Here is a 22956-nt window from a genome sequence, read left to right on the forward strand (position 1 = left end):
CGAAGAGGCGCTTCGAAAATCTGCTCATCTCGTGGCGTGTTAGATTAAGAAAACAGCCATTGGCCTCTGTTAACGCGAGTTTACTTTCTGAGTGTTGAACGAGGCTCGAAAGCGTATGCCGAAGACCGCAGATGCCTATGGGGGTTTCTTATTGACGAAACCAGCTAAGCTAACAAGCGAGCAAACGCTTTCAAAGCTTCTATAGAGTCATTGGAAATCACAAAGGGACATTTACGAAAACATCAGGGGAAATATAGGAAGAATGCGTAAATACGAACGATACGAGTGCAATTAAATACAGTATCACGCTATACGGATTTAGCAGGTAATGCTAGTTTTTTTAAATTTAATTTGACTATTCAGTCAACAGTAAACTCTGGCCTCACAACGAAAATTCGGCCAAAACACCGTATCGACTATTGACGAGTTCGCTGAATTAAAATATGTCTATTTTAAGGCAATATTTTTGTTCGAATACGGTATGACAATTGTCATAAGAACGAAGCACTGCCTGCATCTTCGATATTTACGAGAGAAAGAATTTCGATGCGGATTAAAGCGATTCCAGTTTTTCTTCACTACTAGACAGCTAGCAAGAAATATGTGTCTTCATGAAAATATTTTATTGAATATACATTGAGCTTCATATTCGTGACAAGCTTGAAGAACACAATATATTTCAATTTTTCTACACAGCACAACAACACAAGGAGAAACGCCCAACTGGTCATGGACACCCTATCTCTGACCTGTACACCACAATCGAAGACAGCCTGATAATTAACTGCCGATTAGAAGGTAGACTTGAAATCATCGATTGACGGGACATAAAGATGAAAACCTGCAAAAATTTATCAAACATTTTCCCAGTCTTTTCCAAACTGGAACAGTTCGAAGGTCATGTATATATGACCCTCGAGCAAATACAACCAAAGAGCAAACGTTTATTCTAATACCTACTTTGACTAGAACATTATCAAGAGAAGTGTTCATGCTGACGCCAGATGAGAGGCGGCGTTGTCACATATTGATAAAGATTTACTCAGTTGTTTGTACATTTCGTTATTTTCAACAAACGAGTAACTATGTTGAAGAAACGACTATTAGACACGACCAAGACTTCCACAAGAGTATAAATCGCTTTGATTCTGTTTATACTTCGTCTACGGTTAATAAACAAGCAAAAGCTTTTGTATATCTTTATGCTGACGTCTATACGTGCTGCGTCCGGACCACGCACGCGCTGAAGGGGATTAGCGAGAAAACACTCTCAGGAATGCACTGCTGGAATTTCCCATTTTGTTTTTTGTCGTAATGCTGAATGAGGAAGTGAGGAACCTTCGCATGATGAGGAAGGCGCATAGCTGCTGACCATGAAACAGTTTCAACGAATATTAGACTGTTTGAGGCCCCTGACATTTCTCATGGCGAGTATTCCTCGCGTCCGCTTTTTCCCTAAGCCTCGTATCGAGGGTGGAGTCACGAGTAGTTAGTAGAGAAAAAAAGCGCCTCGTTGAAGACATTGATTTGAAATTTCCCATTGCTAGTTATAGATATGCTATCGCTAAGCGTCATGCCTTCGGTCAACTAATCAAGGCAAAAAACATCGACAAAAAGTACACAAAAGGCTCATGTTTGAATAGTAGATTTTTCATCTATCTATAACAACGGAATAAAGTAGGAAAGATGGCAATATAAAAGCTCAAAATGCCACAATAAATGCTATTATTATTATAATCATAGAACAGTAACGTATAACCATAGCCATAAGGGTAATTAATAACAAAATCTGTTCTATTACTTGAGTTTATAGATATCGCAGCTTCGTTTCGCTCAAGTCAATGGCGAAGGCTTCCCCTTCGCGGACGCATTTGAGTTTTTGAGCCTATTATTGCTGACTACCACGCCCACTATCACAAACTAAGATCGGATGTCGTTGTTTATGTGTTAGGGTGCACCTGTGCACTCCTCTTATAGTTTACTATGAAAGCTGAAGAAGCGTACTTCGGACAGACGGTGGTTTTCGCTCCGCATTCCGTTCTAGTGGAATTACTTAGGGTACCGAGATGAAAAACGGCCGCCGCAATATACTCGATCCTAGCACCTGGGTCAACCAGCCTTCGGAATTCGTGGCAGGTTGCTACTGCGACATTAATGAGTTTTTTTTTTCTTTTTCGTTAACCTGCTATTAAGGCCATTACTGCTGCAAGCGAAGCTTCTGTTTATTCAATTTATGTTCAATTATAAGCGTTGTTCTATTAAACCTTGAATACTACCGAGTCTTCTGTTTCGGCCGGTAGCTGATTTGTGAGATTCAAAGCTTTCCTGATTCGCTCAGTAACTCTTTTTGTCTTGCTCGCTGTTTCTCCTTGATTCACATTTCAATTGCGCATTTGTATAGCCGCCCATGTTCCATATATCTGCTATCGACTGATACGTCAACTGCGGTACGGATAGCGTCACTGCCTGCATTTGGCTCCTGCCATTTAGACAGTGCTACTTGAAGCCACTAAGACGAGATGGGCCCGCTCAGACCTCGGTGCAACGAATCTACAGAAGCGATGCCGAAAATACCGCAATGGTGCTTACTGTTTGCGCCTGAACATACAAATAAGCACAGGCACAGGCCTGTGCGCTGAGGTTGCACAGACTCAGTACGGATTGTTTACAGGGTAACCGCAGCAGCGGTAGCGCTGATACCGAAAACCTAAGGGGGGTCGACGTTTCCTCATTTCAGCAGCTGTTACTCTCTCCAATGGTACACACAGGTGCATCGTCGCAGCCCTGTGTCGACCACCTTCTGCTTGCTACCCATCGGCTCTGACTGGAATTGCTGCTTTTATCACGAGCTGTTCCTTGCACATTGACGTACTTCAATCGTTTAAGTGAGGCACAGGGTCTTCCTATAGGAACGGTACGGTACGGTACACTTCAGTTCTGCTTGCTCCCGTACCTGCTGTCGCTGATAATGTTGATTCTTGATCCGTCTTAAGCGCGCGTTCGATAGCAACGAACCAAACGACGATCTATGCCGTATTTCATCAGGCGGCCGGTTTTACTTCGGTAGCTGTTGCCGTGCTAAAGAGCCACTACGTTTGCTGTGACTCGCCGACCGCGTCATCGAAGGATGGGTCGCAGCTAAGCCGGTGCAGTGTGAGGGTGTGCTGGAGGCTACGTTAGAGGGAGGAAAGCTAGCAGAGGTGAATGGGCTGGGGTCATGCTGGGGCAAAAGCCGATAGGGGCAATCGAGGCGCTACAACTGCCTAGGAAGCTCAGGCAACCGAAGGCTAGATGAGACGAGGCGAGGCTCAGGTGCATGTGCTCCTCCCATTTCGCAGGATCGAACGCACAATCGCGCAGCGTCCTTTAGCACAGGCAGTAGCAGCGGCAAAGGGTCGGGAGCTTTCAGCGACAGAGGTGATTAAAGCCCGCCATCAGCAGGCGAATCCACCCATTCGGTGCGCATCCGTGGTAGAGTGCAGATCGAGAATTCAGAGGCAAACGATTTTTCGTCATAGCTGCTGCAAACCAAACAAGTTCCTCCCTTCGACGGAGCACAACTTAGAGCGTTAGGCCACGTTTGGCTGGAAGTGATCTCTCTACCGTTATTAGTAAATGGATGTGTAATGCTATACACAACGCGTTCTAGCTCAAATTGTTGTGTATTATAGAGCCTGTCCACCCTACCTGCTGATCAGACTTGCATCGCCTACATTGTAGCCAATAAACACATATCTATTTCCTGGTTGGTATCTGCGATGTGTGTGTGTGCAGTGTTTAAATGTGACGACCGAGTTTGAACTCATGCCTGTGACTGAGTTGTGATCTAATACTCCTTGCTCGCGGCGGCGGCGGCGGCGGCGGCGGCGGCGGCGGCGGCGGCGGCGGAATCGCCCCCGCCAACTATTCGCCACGGATCCCGAGAAGGGCCTGAAGCCCGTGCCAGGCAAATTTACCGATCCGGGCACTGCGCGCCATTCTACCTGCCTGGCTATGGCCATCACATGTTTAGTGTGCTCGCTTACGGCTCTCGTGGCCCTGCTATTAGTTCCCCCAGACGGCTGGCAGGCAGCATTCGTAGAAGCTTCTTCGAACTCTGACGCAGTAAGTGCCCTTGAGGCACTTGGATACCGCAACGTCCAACCGTCAATGTTAAAGGCAACGGCTCCCGCGGAACAGACGCACCAACAAGCAATTCTACTTCAGGAAGGAAGACAACAACAATTGAACCAAGGAGCGATCAGTCGTTCAGCTGCCGGACAACGACAGCTTGAGCGGAGTACAACAATAAAACCCGAGACTATAATTATGACTAGTTCAACTTCGGCAGACCTTCTAGTTGAAGGGGATCACGGAAATTATGACGGAATGGAGTCTATTGAGAAACTTAAACTGGCTGAGGAAGAGCGCCAATGGGATGAGCATCTGGCGGCCAGCGCTCACAAACGAATCGCCAGACGACAGGGTTCGAGCGGGAAGCACAAACGGCGTCTGGGTGTTGTCCTCGATCCGCGAAAAACATGGCAAGCTTTCCTGCGGCACACCGAACGCCAGCAAGAACGAGAAAAACAACGTAACAAAAAAGCAACTGCCCATAAGAAAGTGAACGCAGCGCATCTTCGAATGGTTCGTCTTTATACATCTCGGCAACGGTTTCCTCTCTGTTTAGGTAGTAAAAAAACATGGGATGATGGGGCATGAAGTTTGTAGGCAATTGTAAAGGATTTGTGAACTTGATCGTCACCTTCACTGATTACTGCGCGGAAATGTTTATTAGAATAGAGTTGATTGTTACCGTTTATTTAATCCTTGGTATGAACACCGATTAAGCGTTTCAAAGAAGTTCTCCTTATTTTTGCCTATCAGTGTTTAATGTCGTATCTCACCAAGTCCCTAACCCAAGACAATGTTTCGGTGGTACACGCGTATCCTGGGAGTAACCACGGTTCGATCCCTTGCCGACAGCACATTTTGTATACAAGCTTTTTTGATCACTATCGTTTGATTTAATTAACGTAGCCCCCAAAACGTGAAGGCTTCCGCAGAGCGTATACCAGCAACTGGTGGCCCCATACTATATGCGGGTTATAATGGGCTTCAAAATGGACTGTCTTTTTTTTTATCAGCTTTGGCGTAACTACTGAAGCATATCATTGTGTGCGAACCTCATTTTGCTTACCTCTATAATCAATACGAAAATGTTACTTTAAGGCTATTCGGTCTCATTAAATACAACTCAAGTAACTGGTACGATTAGATATGAATTTGAAATATATATCAATAATTATTGTGAGTAAATAATCAAGTTATTCTATGTATTTATATATCTTTCCGTTATTAAAATTTGCGAACTATGCTATGAATTACACAGCATGGCCAAGCTGAAGAAATCGAATTGCCCCCTAGACCTGACGCAAACCCGTTTAATAGTGGAATGACTCGTGAACAGATGATTCAACACATGAGGGATCTCATCAAGGAGGCCGCGGATAGACATCTTCAAAAAAATCATATGGTAAGACTCCTTAATGCTAAATACGTAGGTAAAAAATAGAAACGGCAGTTGAAGCCCACTACGAGAAGGACGTAACCAATTGAAACCAAGGTGTACTCCTAGATAAACAATACATTACACAAACGGTCGTATAGAATAAAAAAAATCTCACCTATTTCAAATGGGATTATCAGCCTGCCGTACTGTGGAGACAAATTTTGAAACCGTTGACACTGACAACGAATGATTATGTTTCTTACGAATTTATGATACATTTACATAACCTTATAGCAATGGTAATTATAGTACGTTTGGCTATAAGTCAAAGAAGTATGCGGCGACACGATCTTTCTCATGCTTCGTTTCTAAGACTATACGTCTATTAAAAAAAAAATTTCCAGATGCTAGAAGCGTCATTCTAAGCGGCGAGTATGACCACCATCCACCGCGATCACACGCTTAATTTGTCACTGCATCAATAACCAGTCATTCTCAAAATATTCTATATTTAATTCATAAGTAACATATATATATATATATATATATATATACACAACAAAAATAAGCAACAATTTAAACGCGAGGTCAATTTAAAACGGATGATATCAACAAAAAAGAACGTAGGGGACTTTGAAACAAAGTTAATTCTGAAAAATATTAGCGCCTATCTGTTTGACCAGGGCCAGTCGTTTGGAACGAGGCCTTTGGTCGTTTTGCTGCTTCTGTACAAATCTTTATTTGGCATTTTAGCGACTCGAACTTATTTTCGCTTTCGCCTTTTGGTGATCGGCGCTGAAGTGCTCCACCATAGTCTCGGCACTCGTTATGCAAAAATAGCCGTGACAATGGTGGTGGTGCAGCTACCGGTTCTCGTCACCTACCCAGTCTGCACATGCATGCGCGCATGCAACTTAATGAGTCAAACTGAACATACGCTCAGATTAGTTGGCTGATACAGGAGCAGTTCTGGAGGACTTTGTTTTGACGCATAGAAAAGGCAATGAGAACAGACTGAAAATAGATATATAGAAGAAACAGCTTGAACGAGCGGGAAACAAAAGTCACAAGACCTATATATTCTTCTTTCGATTGTTACCTTCAGCCGAAACGATAAACACACAGTAGTCGAACAGAACGCAATAAGAATAAAGTGTGGAGGTAACGATGACCTGCTCACGAAGCTGTTATATGAGTGTGCGGCATCAGTGCCTATCTATGCGCTCTTCGTCGCTTCTGTGCAGCCGCACCTGTGTCATCGCAAAGATGAGCCAGCAGAGGACTGCTCGCCCAGCTGTCGTCCCGCGGTCCGCGCACCCCTGAGCTCCTAAAGTCCCGAATAACTTCACGTAGCTAGCGCTACAGTCTTTTGTGGATATTCGTTACCTATCGATGCTCTGCTCGCGTCCGAACGATCCTCACCATAGTTTCGTCGATGCGGGTCTTCTAACAAACATAACTACAAGCGCAAAGGAGCAAAAAAAGAGAGAGAGCAAAAAGCGCCGCCTGCCGCGCATGGTCGCTTCGATTAAGAATGGAGCAGGCTTTCATTGCATACAACGTCACACATGCAGGCAAAGATACATGGCCTAATGACACACCTGTAGCGCTGCATTGCCATGAGCCGATAAACAAAACTGGGCTGCAACCTGTTGTTGTCAGCTTTAAAGCTCCCGTTAGAGGATACATTGGTTTTCTACTAAAACTTGAGGACGAGGATTGTATTTTCCTAACAAGTACGATCCCCGCCTTCAAGTGTTCCTATGATAGCCCAATATCATGAAGCAAAAGTTCCTGCAACAACGGCTGAAAAGGAGGGGAAGGGCTGACGGCGTAGATAATGGCTCAAGACAATGGTCTTTAGTACAAACGTATATGGGGCAACAATAAGCAATCAACAGTTCAGTGAGGTACCTGTCAATCATGGGTAGCGTCGAAACGCAACACTATAAATACCTCTGAATGATTGATTCGTGCACAGAGGAAATGACGCCTTAAAATTGAAACATAGGGTAAAAGCATGGTTAATTTCTTTGTAATGTTTTATGCTTTTTTATTTAAATTAATATCATGGATGTGAGTTAGTTAAACATGGTATGCTCTTTATCTCTATTTCCATATGGGATTGTATGTCTGATACGGCAAAACATTTACAAGTGGATAAGTCGAACCTCTTTACCACTTATTTGAGAATCCTAGCTCTTAACTAGTATTCTAACAAAGCACCTTGGAGTACTACTTACTTGCATCTACTGTCACATTTGCGCGTATCTGAAATATTGCGTGATTGAACAATCATAGATAACTTTTATTAGATATATATAGACTAGGAATACATAGCTACAAGTTTGAGCGCAACCCTTGTTCAACCGCGTTTCCGCATTTTGTGTACTCTCCCCTTGATTTCTTGGCGTCCTTCAAATCCCGCTACATATTTGGTCTGTTTGATGCAAACAGTGCCGTACAAACTCCACGAAGCCCGAGTGTACGGACCAAAGTCCCAACGGGGCTACTTCACCGGTAGTAGGTTCGCCGTTGTTCGAGTTTGAACGAGCCGTTCTTGTTCCGGAGACGCAGTCGGCGTTCACCTGGCGACTTGCGCACGCGCTTAAGGTTCGGCGACAGCGCGAGGCCGAATTGCATGCTTTCTATCGACCTTATATTGTGGGTGCGTTCGAGCGAGGTGACGGTCTTCGTGCGGATCAAGGTCGCTTCACAGCTCCGGCCGGAGGAGTCTACGTATTCAATGCTCAAATCCACTTCAACGTTACGTTTGGCGGGAGCGCTAGGGCACCCAATGCGAACGCGGGTGGCACCGTGCATTACTCTGACGGTTCGGTAGCCCTTAAGCTGTGCATCGATGCTAACTGTACTGCCAACTTGTAAGTTCTACTTCTGGTATATTATAGAAGTTTATGTTGTGTTATAATCACATGTATATATTCGAAATTTTCTACTAGACAGGCACGGATTCTACTTCTCACCTTTTCTTCAGTTTCACCATCAGATACATCACGCCAATCGGCGTTCTTGCTCCAATTCTGGGTTAATTATATATATATATATAGCTATATATGGAAGCCCATTAGTGAAACCATAGCTAAGCTGCGTTGTACTGCTCTAGAAACTAGAGGTTTATTGCCACCTTGAGATAATAAATTCATAGTCAATCTTGTTACTTCAAGGTCATATATTTTAACAAGAACTGCTGATATCGCGTAAAGTTTGTGTTGCATTATCCGAGTGTTTTATGAACTCAAAAAACGTAATTATTTTCCAGCTAAAATATTTGGCTTCGATCAGCTCTTATTCTTATTAATATTGCGATGTCCTTTTGCACGGCGTGATTTCACAGTGCGCTTAGTGCAATGCGGAGCATTAACCACAGCGGCACCTTCACGTTAGCCCTTGGAGGACCAATTCACCTGACAGCAGGACAAAGCGTGTCTTTATTTGTCGTCAACAAGGCTTGGGGTGCAGTTGTTCGCGTTCTTGAGGACTCCACTTTCAGCGGTTTCATGACATCGTATTTGTAGGGACGTTGTTTGCCTAAATTCAACCACAGGTCGTTCTGGTTTAAGGAGAAAGCTGACCGCATCTAATATACTAATTTAATATCTATAAATACAAGTGCTTCGCTGATGGGAACGGATAAACCCGTTTATGATTTTGCCCCTAAGATAAAACCAATCTTGTAGGCATGTTTGTACAATATTGGCATGTATTGGCATGTATATTTTAGGCATGCTCGAGCCATGTTGGCTGTGAAAGAACTTTACATCGCCGCTATTGAGAGTTGTGCTTAGGCAATTTGTAGTAGAGCTTCAAGACACTGTGCTTAGGCACATAGATTTTTGCTGAGCATTGCGCCTATTTGTTGCGTTTTGTTATTATCAAATATGTACAGATATTTAACCCTATATATCGTATGCCGTTTGAAGTTCAGCGAACTATTTTTACCAGTATGATATTTTCATTCTTCAAATCCAACCAAGTTCAATCTAGTCGTCTAGTATCTAGGATGTTTTAACGATGTAGGCGCTTGTTTAGGACATTGACCACAGTCCTCCTTTCTGCACTTGGATACACTTTCCCATTATAAACGCTTTTCTCTAGTGGTAGAAAATAACGACATAGTCCGATTAGCAATGCTACGATAGAGTACCAAGGTCGCTATTAAGATACTATTAGCCTTTGCTGCGATCGAGTTGTTTGTGGCGTGTTTATGGGCTGCACGTCTGACAATCGAACTCGTCTAAGCATTTCCCCTGTTTCATGAGCAAATCAAAGATCCCCTACATTTACGATGCAGGTCGTGTGTGCAAGAAATGGATGGGTGTGTTTGGTCACGCGATCGAAGAACAAGGAAAACGTAGCAATTAATAATGACCAGAAAATATTTTGGGACGACTGTTTTTCATACAACAATAACAACCATACGTGTCATTGAACGACGAAATGGAAGCGTGTGTAGCCTTCTACTGTATATAACATTATTGTAAATAAAAATGTGCCAATTTGCTAAACAGTAAATAAAAGAAAAATATCGGAAAATAGAATCAATATAAAGCTATCTTATCCGTAGGTAAGGTGTGCATTATATAGGATGTTGAGAAACCCGTAGCAAATAAGTTATAGGATAAAACGGAAAAACGTTCCTCTTGATGATATTATGGGCGCCAAAGCATCGCTTGATTGGTTTCGAGGACGTGCGCGAATCCGACTGACAAAAGGTGAGCACAAACTTGTATAGAAGACTCGATTTTTTTCTTCAGTACTTATTTGAGTCAGCTAAATAGAAAGAGAAATAATAAACCAAATAAAAACGATTTCAGATGGATCACGTTTGAGTTTTTACCTTTAAAATAGAAATGCCCAAAAACCTTATATCTTCAACCTAATTTTACATTTAGAAATATCCGTTTAAGGCCAAGACTCAGCATTCTCGTTTGGTACCACTGAAGGACAGATTAGATGTGAAACACCTAAACGTAGTTTACTCGTATAAAAATGGAATACACTATTTGTTGTACACGGCATAATTGAATACTTTGTCAAGATATTCGATGTTTTAGTATACTTGCGAGATAACATCGCAACAAATATTCAAGATAGCCACCGTCAATTCTTATACGTAATCGATACCGATAATAACATTCTTTATACCCAGTGATTTGGTATAAGTTCCAGGATACCTGTATATTTATAAGTTCTGAATTATGGCTCCTTAATTAAGAGTTGCATCATCTCTGGGACGTTAATAAAAAACTACAAGTTAAGTAAAATTTCTTGGTGCTGCTTTTTGCATGCTTCTACTTCCTTGAAAAATCAGCTGCCGTATTTTAAAACACCAAGCAACAACCTATATACTTTCATTAAAATGAAGACTTCTGAAGGTGACCCGTTCATACTAAAATAACTAAGTTTCCTAAAACAGGCTGGCACATAGCAGCTAACGATTTCGTACCTTGTCTAACTTAAAATTGAAGAAGTCAAAAAGAATCTCTTTCCTATCTAGTCTCATGGTAAGAATGAGTGAGTGACTTATTTCAAAGGTGATGCTACTACGGCTTTGGCAAAGAACCGGTCAAAAGTAATGGAACGTCTGACAGGTGGCCAATTGGGGCACATCTTAATGGCAAACTGACATCTGCTATCGAATGACATTAAGATGTATGCAAGCTTAAACCATCACAAACACACATATCTCATAAACGTCCATAATAAATGTTTTGCTTCGACTATGACGGTGTTGCTCCTATTTAAAAGGGAGTAAGGGGCTGGGTAAATGAACCAGTCTTGTCGGTTCTTCGTGTCTCAAACCCCATCGATTCATGTGTACGTCATTCGGAATTAGGACCCGAAATTCTGCTGTGCAGAATTCATGTTGCCGCTATATACTCCTTTGTCATTCACGAAACAACGATTTAAGATTGCAGCGAAATTTTTCGAGCTTACGCAGATTAAGCTCTTCGTTGAGTTCTTGAGTAAATTTCATTGTCTGGACTCCCGCATCGATGAATTTGTTAACGCATCAATTTGACTCGACGGATTTCCCGTACACGAATGTTCAATACGCTGACAATATAAGCCCCAAACCCCAACCACACGAAATGGAAGGCACCCGACAGAACGTCCTCTTTAACATTGCGATTTCAATATTCGTTGTTACACTTCAAAGAGTTTTCAACTTCTCTGACGGGTAAAGTTAAAAGAAATGGCTGGCATCATTTTGACTTTTAGCAGTCGACCACAAAGTTCTTTCCTTAGCGACATGGCAGTCTGAGCACAGGGATCTGTGATCGTTACACAATGCCACAGCGTTTAGGGCTATGTGGGATTCCCTTCCCAGAATCGCGGCCGCTCGCGAACCTATCAGGAACAATTTCCTGTCGGATAAGATTGGCTCAATAGGTAGTTCTGTGTATCAGATCCTATGTTACGCCGTGTAAGGCCCGTCTATTTGACTGACTCTAGGAAAGCGCGATAAAAAAGCGAATAAATATGCTGTGACGACATCATAGCTCAACGGAAACGCTGGAATGTGTATTACGACGCCCAAACACGTGCTATCATCGTTGGTAAGTGAATTTGTCATAAAAACAAAACTAATTTTTTGTCTACCGTAACTAATCCACGATATACTGCACTTATGATACAGGGTCAACAGTTACGTTGAAGCTGTATTTATGTGAACGCGAACAAAATATTCATATAATTCAATGGAAATTTTAAGAGTTAAACATTTTCTAACTAATTCATATGCTTAGGTTCTTCTATAGGTTTAGGACTGCTGTGTCAACTTCCAGACAGGTTTAAAGCTATTCCATCACAACGACCTGACGCGTACAACCTCAATATTTTTAACTTCTTCTAGTCAACTGTACAAACAGCTAGTCGATATAGCTCCAATAGAAATGCTGACAGCGGGTAATATCTTGCGCAATAGTTTGTTTGTTGACAGTTTCAGTTTCACATAGATAGGATTTTATCTATCGTATTAGAGCGTGTACTAGGAGACTAACTAGCGAGGTCGCTATTCAGAATCCACTCACTTACACATCTCTTATATTGACTGTTGAACGTCACAATATCAGAGCGCTACCTATCGCGGACGACCAGCAAAACAAATCGTTATGTTCACGTTACAAAGATGTTTTGGCTACTCACTGCCAGTCAACAATAGCAGTTAGAAAGATTTCATATGTACTGAAGTAAAACGAAATCGGTGGGGTTTAAATGGAAGTTAGCCGTTGGCAAAATGTAGAGGAGGATTTGAATTTGTGCTTCAGCCCAATGGAGGTTCGAGAAATACAGCAAGTGACAACTCAAGAGATCCTTGCCGTTGAAAACTGGAAGGGCTTGTGTCGCAACGTTCAGGCTGTAGCCAAGAAAAAAAACGACCAAGTTAGTTGGCTTGTCGCCTATGGAATAGTTGCCGAATGCGGAAAGGCTATGCTCGTGTACAAAGCGACATACCCGTGTAACCAACAGTTATTGATTTACAAATTAAACGCTACTGGTGGTATCGTCACGTAAGTTCAATAATATATATGCCCTCGAAAAAGGTATTAGTACTACGGATGTCATGATCTTCTGATTGGACATCTGCCGTTATTCAACGCATAATTGTCTAGGCTATACTGCCAGTACTGTGGGCTGGTCATCATTTGTATCGCACAGGCCACGGCTTGACGTTAATTACAAATATTTCTTACCCTTGTATTAGATTTTCGGTAAAATAGATGGGTACGATAGGTGAAGTTGAAATTGCAGTTTGTGTATCAATGCCGCCGAATTTAGCTTACTGTTGAAAAAGAAAAGGAACATATTTACATAGAATCTGCGCGTTATCTGCGACGGCTCATCCATGATTAACAACTATGTACATCTGCCCTAGCCATCGACCACGTCCGTGGTAAATGTGCGGACCTGCGTTTGAAGTAGAGTATTTTCGCAAAGTGGTTAATTTTTCCTTTCATCCTAGCGCTCGTCCTCCAGAATGGGAAAATATCAATATATATCGTGAGCATCCAATCATGTATGGCTTCCCCTTGCATAGAAACCTCATCGACGACATCATACGAAAACACTATTCACACAGAGCCGCTAAAATGGCTACGGCCGTCTCAAAGGCAAGTAGCCTGAGTCAAATGCATTTATTCGAATCTTTCGATTATTTGAATATCTCTTATGTTTTTTCGCAGTAAATAAAATTCTGTCAAATAATTTACTTTCGAAAAAAAAAAAGTCAAAATTGACTCCTGCTTAATATATGCATAGTAGGCTGTGGTGATAGCATCGCCTGAGAACTTAGCAGATGCTTTCTGATGGTAGTAGTATCATCCTGCTTACGGCATTAGGGCAGTAAGAAGTTTATCGAAAGTCAGGTGTTTTGCACTTGCAATTTACTGAATGATTGAGCTGTTCCTCCTGCGGCTGATTAGAGGATGCAATAAAGCCTGCCCACACGATTGATTCGTCTATTAAATATAAAATGCTTTTTTACAACCTTACAACGACAGAATCCTTTAAAATTTGGAACAGTTTCCGATAAGCCTTTCGAGAGAGAATGTTACTTTCATTAATTTGTCGTGGACAGCTTGTAGCCTATCTTTCAAGAAGCGGGCATACGTGTGTATATTGTTGGCTCTAAGCAAAGCAGATCGTTGTCTCAATCTCTCCTCATTATACATAGCATCAATTATTGAAGTCGATTGAGAATCAATACAGTTCGAAGTTATGCCAAGTCAATCAAATTTGTAATTGTTGTCATTCTCGATGTTTGCTCTTGAAGCTTTTCTAATACCGAACGCAGACGACAATAGTGTTTTTCTTAGCTATATTGTGCATTCGGAAAAGTTAAAATTAGTGTAAACAAAGACTATTGCATTCTCTAATCTCCTTATATTTAACTAGGCTCTTCCTTTGGTACGAGATAAATCCTACACATGGATGACTATTTGCGGAGAATCGTTTATGGCTTCGTCGGAAGGCGGCTTTGAAAATGAGGCCATTGTGTACTTTGGGAAAATTAACCAGATGCATTTACTCGTTATTAAAGTCAAAGCCATCGAAGCACGTACCTCTCTATGATAATTTTACTGTGTAGTGAGAAAGAAGTAGCGTACAATAAAAATTTGTCCACTTTATTATGAGAAATGTGTTTTTACCCTGAATTTTACCTTTTCTTAGCTTCGGTAATCAAATGACAGTCCATCATAATAGAGTCGTTCCTTGAAATCTGAATTTAGAATAATCATATATTTAGATTTATTATTATTAGTTTGTCAATAGAACCGCACCAGTTTATAATAACTAATAATTACTATATAATAATAATAATAACTAATAAAGTTCGGGTACAATTGCTTTTACTAAAAAGTATCGGTGCTCACTAAATTGACACCCCACCTAACTATTAGTGTATTTTAACAATAATTGTTCTTTGTTCCGGTCACATTTAATTTTACGTTAAACCGATGTAACCTCTTAATTCTATCAGAAGCACCTCTTATGGCTGTTCATTGTCGGTTTACTGGTGGCAATTTTACGTAGCAGACGCTGATTTTGAGCATTAGGTAAGTATCTGAGCCTCGCGATTGACCCATAGTTATTTTGAGCTAGAACGGATAACAAGTTCTATTTCAGAAAGCCCCATACAACGATATTCGCTCTATGCCAGGTCGAATGACTGAATAACAGAATAAAAAAGCAGCAAACGCATTGAAAATCTGTGGCCTGAAAGGGTTTCGTCAGAAGCAAAAATGAAGGTCAGACAATCAAAGCAAGCATTCGGTACTGGACGCCAGTAATGTTATCCGCCATTGATGATGAAACTCTAGGATGCACGAAACTACGCTACAGGAACAAAAAAAAATTTTACTACTAACTACGCTGTAGTATAATAACTAGTTGATTTTCGACTGGTGGCAGGTGAACACAAACTGAATTGATTGTTCTGAAATATGTAGAGATTCATATTTACGCGAAACAAAACCATCCTTACATCATAGCCAACGAAATACTTGTTAAATGAATTCGTTCGTGTAAAAAAAACTGATTATATGCGGATTTGAACTGGAAATACTTAGCTGACAAACGCGAAGCCAAGCCCCGCAAATCTGATCGAGGAAATGCATAAGACTTTAGACGAGTATTTTTCCAACCATCATTCATTTTCTTCATTTTACAAGAGTCTAGAGCTAAAGTTATAAACTCGTTTTCATTATAATCGTAATAGCTAAATGTTTAACGTTAACGTTAAAAAAAAATGTTGTTCGGTAATAATTTATTATCAACCATTCATTTTTAATATACTTCCACTAAATAGCTTGGGTTCCCCTATCATACATCCCGTATTCGTTCGTATGTACTTGTAAAGAATACACGATGCGTATGACACGTACCACAGGAGTCTCGTTACATTTTTCTTCCGGCGGACAAGCCGAATAAACGTCCGCTTAAATTCCATGTTTAAATGAGATGGATTAATGTGCCGTTAGAAAGAAGAAAAACTAGCTGGAGCAAACCGCTAACCTGCAAATATCCCTTAATACGTAATCGTTTCTGTACAGCTGTTGGACTGATACCGATGGCGAGATAGCTTGTTTAACGGCTACGGGACTAATACAACCTAAGAAAAGTCAAACTTGACGCGATTCGGCAGAGGCGTCTCCGTGCAGCGATGTTGGTCTGTTTGCTCTAATATCGTCGTCTATCGTGTAGCTACCCTCGACCAATTCCTGCTGTCCTGATTCCCAAACGTAGCATGAGGAAACATACAAACCAATAACTTACGGACAAATTGACTTGAGGCGTATGTTACAGTGCGTCTGTGCTAGTACGAGTCGTCTGCCCTCTCCCATGACTTTGTGGAAAGACGAAGCAAATAGAAGCGACAGCGTGCGGTCATTCGGAGCATCTACCGCAAAATCCTAAAAAACCAAAAGTGAGGTTGATTGCTTCTTCGTAAATACAAAATAAGCTTGTCTGAACGACGATCGCGTGAGTGGAAAGAACTTTTCGAGAACAGACGAAAAATTCAAAGGTCAAAGACGAATCTCTCTTGACTTCACTCTACTTCAATGTTTCTTTTTTTCGTTACCCAAAAAAATTAGCCTTCACTATACAAATGCACCATGTGGTCATTTTAGTATGCATGTATCGATAATATAGAAACGTTTCGTTCAAACACAAATACGTACTTAATCATTTTAGCTTGTACGTTGAATGACAGCAAAGATTTCAACATAACAGCTTGCCTTTTGCAGATGTGATATGTACAGGTTCAGAACATAGCCCATAGGAATTTAGCCCTGATTACGTTTTGTCAGACCCTCTACTGACTCTCACTATGCCTGTCAACAGAGCAAATTCAACTTCATTTTCTTCATAGGCTTCACCTAAAATTCAATTACCATTAAACATAGATGCGCCGCTTCTATTTGTGAGTATACATGTTATACGACCGATAGAGTAAGCCGAACAATTATCACTAATTGTTCTATATAAGAGTAAAAATTACCAGGTAGTAAATCAGCTTCTAATAACGAAGACAACGTTTAGCAATAGTTATCTTACTTAAATGCGTTTTATAGGTAATATATATTCAAACTCATAGGTAGAACGGTAATTAACATCGAGCTGACCCTATAACAGCAGATAATTACCGGAATATTAGGAAGTGGATCACGGAGAGACGTGTTTGAATATGGCGCTTATATACGCCACGAAGACGCCATGAGAAAACACCCATGTAGGTGAACTTACATACACATACATAAGTTTTGACTGTTGTACATATAGAAGTCTCGCTCTCTGTATAGCATCAGCACCGCTATTCGTTTCCGCTGAAATACCCGGGCGATCACCGCAGCTATTTTCCAATTCGTTTGCGTATTTGCCACTTTGCCAAATGCTAAGAAGGAGCTCTGAATACAGTTTTTAGTACTGGAAAGAAAAGAAAGTATCTTGATGTTTGGATTTTGTTATTGCTCAACGGAATCGAAGTATCTAGACGGTTTGTTTCATAGTACAGTTAGCATGAATGGGACAACAGTTTGTATAGATTATATATAATTATTATATTTTTGATCATATATTAATAGTAAAGCGTTTTAGCTGTGCATAAAAACAACAATCGATTGTAGAAATTATTTAATTTCTATTTAATATATAAAATTGCACTTAGGTGAATTTTTGCATGCGTTGGCAGGGATATCTTTAATGGACTTATTTATTCAATTGGCCGGCCGTTCGTTTCGACCGTAGATTCGATTCGGGGCGTAAATCGCTTACAAACCCAAATGAAGACATTCTCTACCTATATTTTTAAATGCATTTTTAATAGCGGCAATAACCGAGCCAGCTTTCAGTTACGTTCGTAATATATAGTAATGCAGCTTACATTTCAAATCTGGTCGTAAGCTCTTGTTCCTAAACAGGTTCACATGCCTAGCTATAATCCTTCCGCCATAATGAACTTCATCTTTTTTAGGACGAACAGAAACCTCTTACCCCGAAAAACAGAAAATAGGACCATTTGCGACAGAGTATACCATCTTAATTTTTGTTCCAATATACCACCATCCTTCAGCACATGGAGGCCTTAAAGTCGTCAGTTCAATAACAAAACATTCACAGTGTGCCCCACATATCTGCAAGAGGTCTGTATCCACGCACATACAATACTTCAATTCATAGCTGCATGTCGAAGTGATTTCGGTTTAACATAAACATCTACTCTATAATGAAAATATTTATTTTCTGAGTCTTTCATTATTGATAACCAGCTTCGCAAGTCATGTCTTACAGCCTTGTTAGCATTTCACCAATACTAAGAGAACCCGACAAAGTTGTCTGTTTATCTTTGCTTGTCACGTAAGGTGCTGCTCTTAAACAATTTAGAAGTCTACCTGGCGAAACGTTTGTGGGCTACATATAACTATTTTCTTAAATGACCAGTCGTTTACCTCATGTTCTAAATATATAGAAACAGAAAATGACCAGAAAAGGAGTCTATTACGTATAATGCAATACGAAACGAAGGATAGCAAATATTGCTTGACATAACAGTTGTATGCAGTCCGTGCTTACAGTTTGACTATTAGAATAAAGTAGCGAAAACTAGCGTCAGCACGTGAAAATGTTTTCTATAACAAAACGCGCTTGTGCCTCCGGTAAACAAACAATGACTTCACAGTATCATATTCAGCTGGGGTATTCATTTGCAAACTGTTTTTGCTCGATACCGTCCTCGCTGGACAAATCGATGTCTTTTCGTTACCCTAATTAGCTTCTGCTGTTTCATTTTCCATCATACATAAACACTACCACCATGTGTTGTCTGTATTTCGACCGATGTGGTGACGCTTCAACTATAGGTTCGTCGTGTCACAATAGGTGTTTCCTTTAGGCATTAGGCATAGCTTACCTGCGTGTTCGTGTATAATTGTCTGTTTATATCTCTCCTCGTGTACTCCAACATAATTGTTCTAGAATGATTGAAGCAAGCCTTTATATTATGGGTGTATATTCGCCTCGTCCAGAAGGGTTTCGAACGGAGCAGACGAAGTCTCTATACATCTTCTCTTAACACTCTCTGACTTCCTCCTCTCTCAACTGGAGCGAAATTACAAAAAGGTACGGAAGACATTCGATACGCGATGAATTGGTGCGCGGGAAAACTTCATAGCTTAGATGGAGCAGCTTCTAACGAAAAAGAAGGATCGCCGTAGGATGTTTCAGATTCTTCAACGAGGCTACCCGGTAATGAGGTGGCATTTTGATAGACATCAATGAGAAGAAAAGCTCTGCTCGAGATATCCAGTTCTGTTCGGGCGATGCTGAAATGTATCATAGTGACTTCGCATCCACAGGCGTACAGCTATAATGTGAAAAGAAAAAGTATATATGCTGCACGTGACGCAAGTCAAAAGAAAACTGTCAATGCGACCCCTAATTACTAAGAGTGCTGTCTTGTTTCATAAGATCATCCGCCATAGTTTTCCGCATTATATACACGTCAGCGTTTACGTGACATGATGCTACTAACATCATTGTACCTATACAGTCCGTGTATCGTGTTGCGTATTTGTATTAACGCCAGTCAGATAAAATGGCGCTTTTCAGCGGTAATAGGATGTGACTAAATCCGAAATATTAGTTTGATTACATAATACAGCCTCTATGGTCGCTCAGTAGCTAAGAGGTCCTGTCTGCCTGCCCAAGATCCTGTTACCCAGGCGCATCTTTTCTTAGTAATGTGAAGCCTCGACGATACTAAACGAGTTTCAGGTGAGTGTCATTTCCCAATAATCGGTAGTGGTAAGTTCTCCGCCAAAGCCCTTTTTATACGATCATTACAGGTTAAGGTACATGAAGATCTTGTATCAGCCGACCGAGTGAACGAGTCAATCGCTCGCCCTCAAACCACTTAGTTCTTTAGCCCTCCGTTCGTCGGTTGTGTTCGATATCACTATTAGCTATGAGAGTTTTGTATTTGTACTTGAATGTACTTGGGGTCTAAGCAAGTGGTAGCAGTGCTCAGTACGATAGAGTCGAATCAGAACGTCTATTTTCAGTTGAGAAAGCTCCCGCTGCCGTCGCCGCCATCGTCGCCACCGCCGTTGCCAACGGACTTTTTTGCTTCAGCCATCTACTGAAATCATGTACAAGGAAGCTCTTGAGGTACGAAAGTAAATTGCAGAACGGGAGACGAAGCGGGGTCGGCCAACTGTAAGCAGAAATAGTGAAGATTCTCTTTGCTGCTGTGCAGATGGTTGCTGCTGTTGCTGCTCTATCACTGCCCTACCTGTTTGCTTCCACTCTCCATAGCTATCCCCTCACTCTGATTTTCTCTCCGCCTGAATCAGTGATCAGAGATCCACTTGGTCACCGCCGTCCCCGTCGTTCTTCCCAGTGCCGCGGGCCTGTCGTGTGTTTCTCCCGTTTGTACGTCACGTTTCCGTACCCCCACCTTCGCCTTACTTCGTTTCTATCTACCCAGAGCCTACCTGCATCCACTGATCCTTTATTACTCCGCAGCGCGCCACAGTCAGGCTACACGAGAAACTTTGTGCTTCAACAAAGTGCGCTAAACCTGCTGCAGATAGCTAACAAAACAGGACGACCGTCTAAGCCAATCTAAGTTCGACGGGCTGGAATTGTTCGTGTTACGAATTTACTCTAATGTCCCAGTTGTTTACCTAACCCTAGAAAATATGGGGGCGCAGAGTTAACAGCATGATAGTAATTAGTTAAGTATCTATGAGGTAACTTTTGTACTTTGGGCTTCAGGAAAAGTAGTGCGCTTTTTTATTGTATGTCAAGAGTTCCGGTCGAAATTCTCTTACCGTAACTGGGTAGCAAGGACACCCGAAGTTACTTTAAAATAATGGCGTCTTTAGAGTGAATGAAGCTCCGGCTAAACAAACTAAACGCATCACTATAGGCGATGTTTCTCAGGCTACCGTAAACATGTGTCAAGTTTAAAGGAGCTTTCGCAATGATGCGCCAGAAGACTTTGGTGGACCTCGACTGTTTAATATTAAATTGACCCAAAAGTACTAGATATATTTTGATAAGCCCATTCAAGAGCATTGAGGCTCCGCATACGTACAAGTGTAGAAAAAAGTTTGTTTACCATATAGTGGGTGTTTCTTAATTTGTTGCTAGGCTTTGGCACTCAAAGTTCCATGTAAACCAGATAACGGTTTGTGCAGGAATGTTTTATTTGCAAATGTTTTTTTGCGAGCGAACAGCATGCCTAACTGTCCGCAACCCTCTTATCTAATAGATTTACTATGTCCTTGAGACTTGACGTGACCTACCCATTCTGGAGAATCAAGAGGCATGAAGAGTCCTTAAATTATATATACCTCTATTGCCGTATATCGAACGTTGACGCTGTGCTTGACGACATCTATTTCATCTACAGGAGAAATATCAGCCCCAGCTTGTGTTAGGGATTAGGATAAGGTCAACTAAAGAGTAAGCCGTTACCCTGATCACCTGACTATTTCGAATATTAAATCAGCCAGTACTCGAGTCAGATAGCTGACGGGGTGCATATAGCTTGCCGTTACTTTGTCGCGTCGCGTACCCTTGACAATAATGCTACTGCTTCTGCAAGAAATATGCATTCTTTTCTCCTCTTAGGGGAAGATATTCAGCTAACTGCTCTTTCGAACGCTATTCATGATCCAAACATGTAGGGGGCTAAAGATTTGGCAACGAAGTTACTCAGTATGTTAATATTGAGTATATTTTCTTTTCGGATAGCGTTTCAACTTCTGCTACCAGACCCCTGATATGAAGTCATATTTTGGTTGTATACGAAGACGTTGATGAGTCTGCACTTTCCTCACGGCAAACGTGTCGCAGCTGGCGAACATTCAATTCGGCCTTTAAGCAATCTTGAACGCAATCGCCAATTGGTTAAGCGAAACGTGTTTTATACGATTTCGACATTGCCTTTGTTAAATAACTTATATTTTGTAGTTTATCTCGATTTGGAGGCATCGTTCAGATACGGTTTCATCGAGTTTAATCCAGCTAGTCATTCATTTCGCCACAGTCTGCCGTGACGAGTTCTCTAAAATACGTAAGTCATTTAACAATGAACTTCACTCGATTTTAAGCTCTTTGTTTCAAAAGATCCAAGTCTCCATACCAAGCTATTCAAGCATTATATATATGGATCCTTTCATGACATACGCAGTTTCCGTACGGTATTCGAAATTGAAAAACGACACTGAAAAACGTACAGAAGCTGTACGTGCATAGGCAGAATGCTCTGCCTTCAAATATCAATGTAGAAACAACATCAGTTCTTACTAGATTCAACATCGTTGGCGGACAGATGACGTCGTCGTCTTAGCAAGCGTCTTCTGGAAAGTCTGGAAAAAGCAGTGTTCGACGCCATCGAGAGACTACCGGATCCTAATATTTCATAAAAGTGTATCGACAAAAAACGCTGTGTAGATGTATTCCTATGCAAAATCTCGCGTGCGCTGCGCAAATCACTGTAACAAAATTTTTGAATATTCGCGCCATAAGTAAAAATTGTGTCTATAAGCAATAAATAAAAGTAAGTTTATTACAATAGACGCTCGTAACGTGCATAAAACGGCAAAAAAAAAGCGAATAACGTGGTTCTTGAAACTCAAACAGACATAGGCGCCAATCTTCCGATGTGGCCATTATGGCGTAACAAGTGAAGCTAGTCGTGCGTGTTGAATCCCGTGGAGTTTGAACGGATGAACGAAATAGAACTCCGCGAGAAAAGCGTTTGTTGTTTGTTTGTTTGTTAGTTATCAACTTTACACTGTTGAAACGATTAAAAAAGCCGACTCCTTAAAAATCATTTGAATTAGAAAATCAGCCCTCGCAGGGGCCTCCAAGACTGCAGTAACACCTCTACAAGCACACTAGCATGGCGGCGTCCCGTTTTGCTAGTTCTA

General features: G+C 41.3%; 2 protein-coding genes and 1 long non-coding RNA gene across 7 annotated transcripts; 2 read left to right on the plus strand and 1 right to left on the minus strand.

The window, feature by feature from the left end:
- The first annotated feature begins 3863 nt into the window (after positions 1-3863).
- Positions 3864-10331, plus strand: LOC111272607 (uncharacterized). The gene is made up of 4 exons (XM_022854168.2): positions 3864-4626; positions 5372-5515; positions 7949-8373; positions 8847-10331. The coding sequence occupies exons 1-4, from the start codon at positions 3994-3996 to the stop codon at positions 9025-9027; spliced, it is 1383 nt and encodes a 460-aa protein (XP_022709903.1). The 5' UTR covers positions 3864-3993; the 3' UTR covers positions 9028-10331.
- A 2229-nt stretch (positions 10332-12560) lies between these two features.
- Positions 12561-14653, plus strand: LOC111272608 (uncharacterized). The gene is made up of 3 exons (XM_022854169.2): positions 12561-13026; positions 13479-13626; positions 14411-14653. The coding sequence occupies exons 1-3, from the start codon at positions 12731-12733 to the stop codon at positions 14585-14587; spliced, it is 621 nt and encodes a 206-aa protein (XP_022709904.1). The 5' UTR covers positions 12561-12730; the 3' UTR covers positions 14588-14653.
- Positions 14654-14664: 11 nt separating this feature from the next.
- LOC111272609 (uncharacterized) lies at positions 14665-19050 on the minus strand. Of its 5 annotated transcripts, none has more exons than XR_015315777.1 (3): positions 18927-19044; positions 16292-16428; positions 14665-14735 (listed from the first exon to the last, which is right to left on the minus strand). It is a non-coding gene; the product is annotated as an uncharacterized LOC111272609 (long non-coding RNA). The 5 variants fall into 5 exon arrangements; XR_002687616.2 differs by lacking the exon at positions 14665-14735 and adding an exon at positions 17164-17443 and having other exon boundaries at positions 15889-16428; positions 18927-19050; XR_015315780.1 differs by lacking the exon at positions 14665-14735 and adding an exon at positions 17164-17443 and having other exon boundaries at positions 15889-16851; positions 18927-19050.
- Positions 19051-22956: the final 3906 nt, after the last annotated feature.

This window comes from Varroa jacobsoni, unplaced genomic scaffold (genome assembly GCF_002532875.2).
Source record: "Varroa jacobsoni isolate VJ856 unplaced genomic scaffold, vjacob_1.0 contig02715, whole genome shotgun sequence".
In the NCBI taxonomy this organism is placed as follows: Eukaryota; Metazoa; Arthropoda; class Arachnida; order Mesostigmata; family Varroidae; genus Varroa; species Varroa jacobsoni.

Bases quoted from the DNA above. Each gene is read 5' to 3' on its own strand.
- LOC111272607 (XM_022854168.2), top strand. From the start codon at position 3,994: ATGGCCATCACATGTTTAGTGTGCTCGCTTACGGCTCTCGTGGCCCTG. The intron at 4,627-5,371 runs GTTCGTCTTTAT...TGAATTACACAG, and splicing joins ACGCAGCGCATCTTCGAATG to CATGGCCAAGCTGAAGAAAT. The intron at 5,516-7,948 runs GTAAGACTCCTT...TGATGCAAACAG, and splicing joins ATCTTCAAAAAAATCATATG to TGCCGTACAAACTCCACGAA.
- LOC111272608 (XM_022854169.2), top strand. From the start codon at position 12,731: ATGGAAGTTAGCCGTTGGCAAAATGTAGAGGAGGATTTGAATTTGTGC. The intron at 13,027-13,478 runs GTAAGTTCAATA...CTTTCATCCTAG, and splicing joins GCTACTGGTGGTATCGTCAC to CGCTCGTCCTCCAGAATGGG. The intron at 13,627-14,410 runs GCAAGTAGCCTG...ATATTTAACTAG, and splicing joins TGGCTACGGCCGTCTCAAAG to GCTCTTCCTTTGGTACGAGA.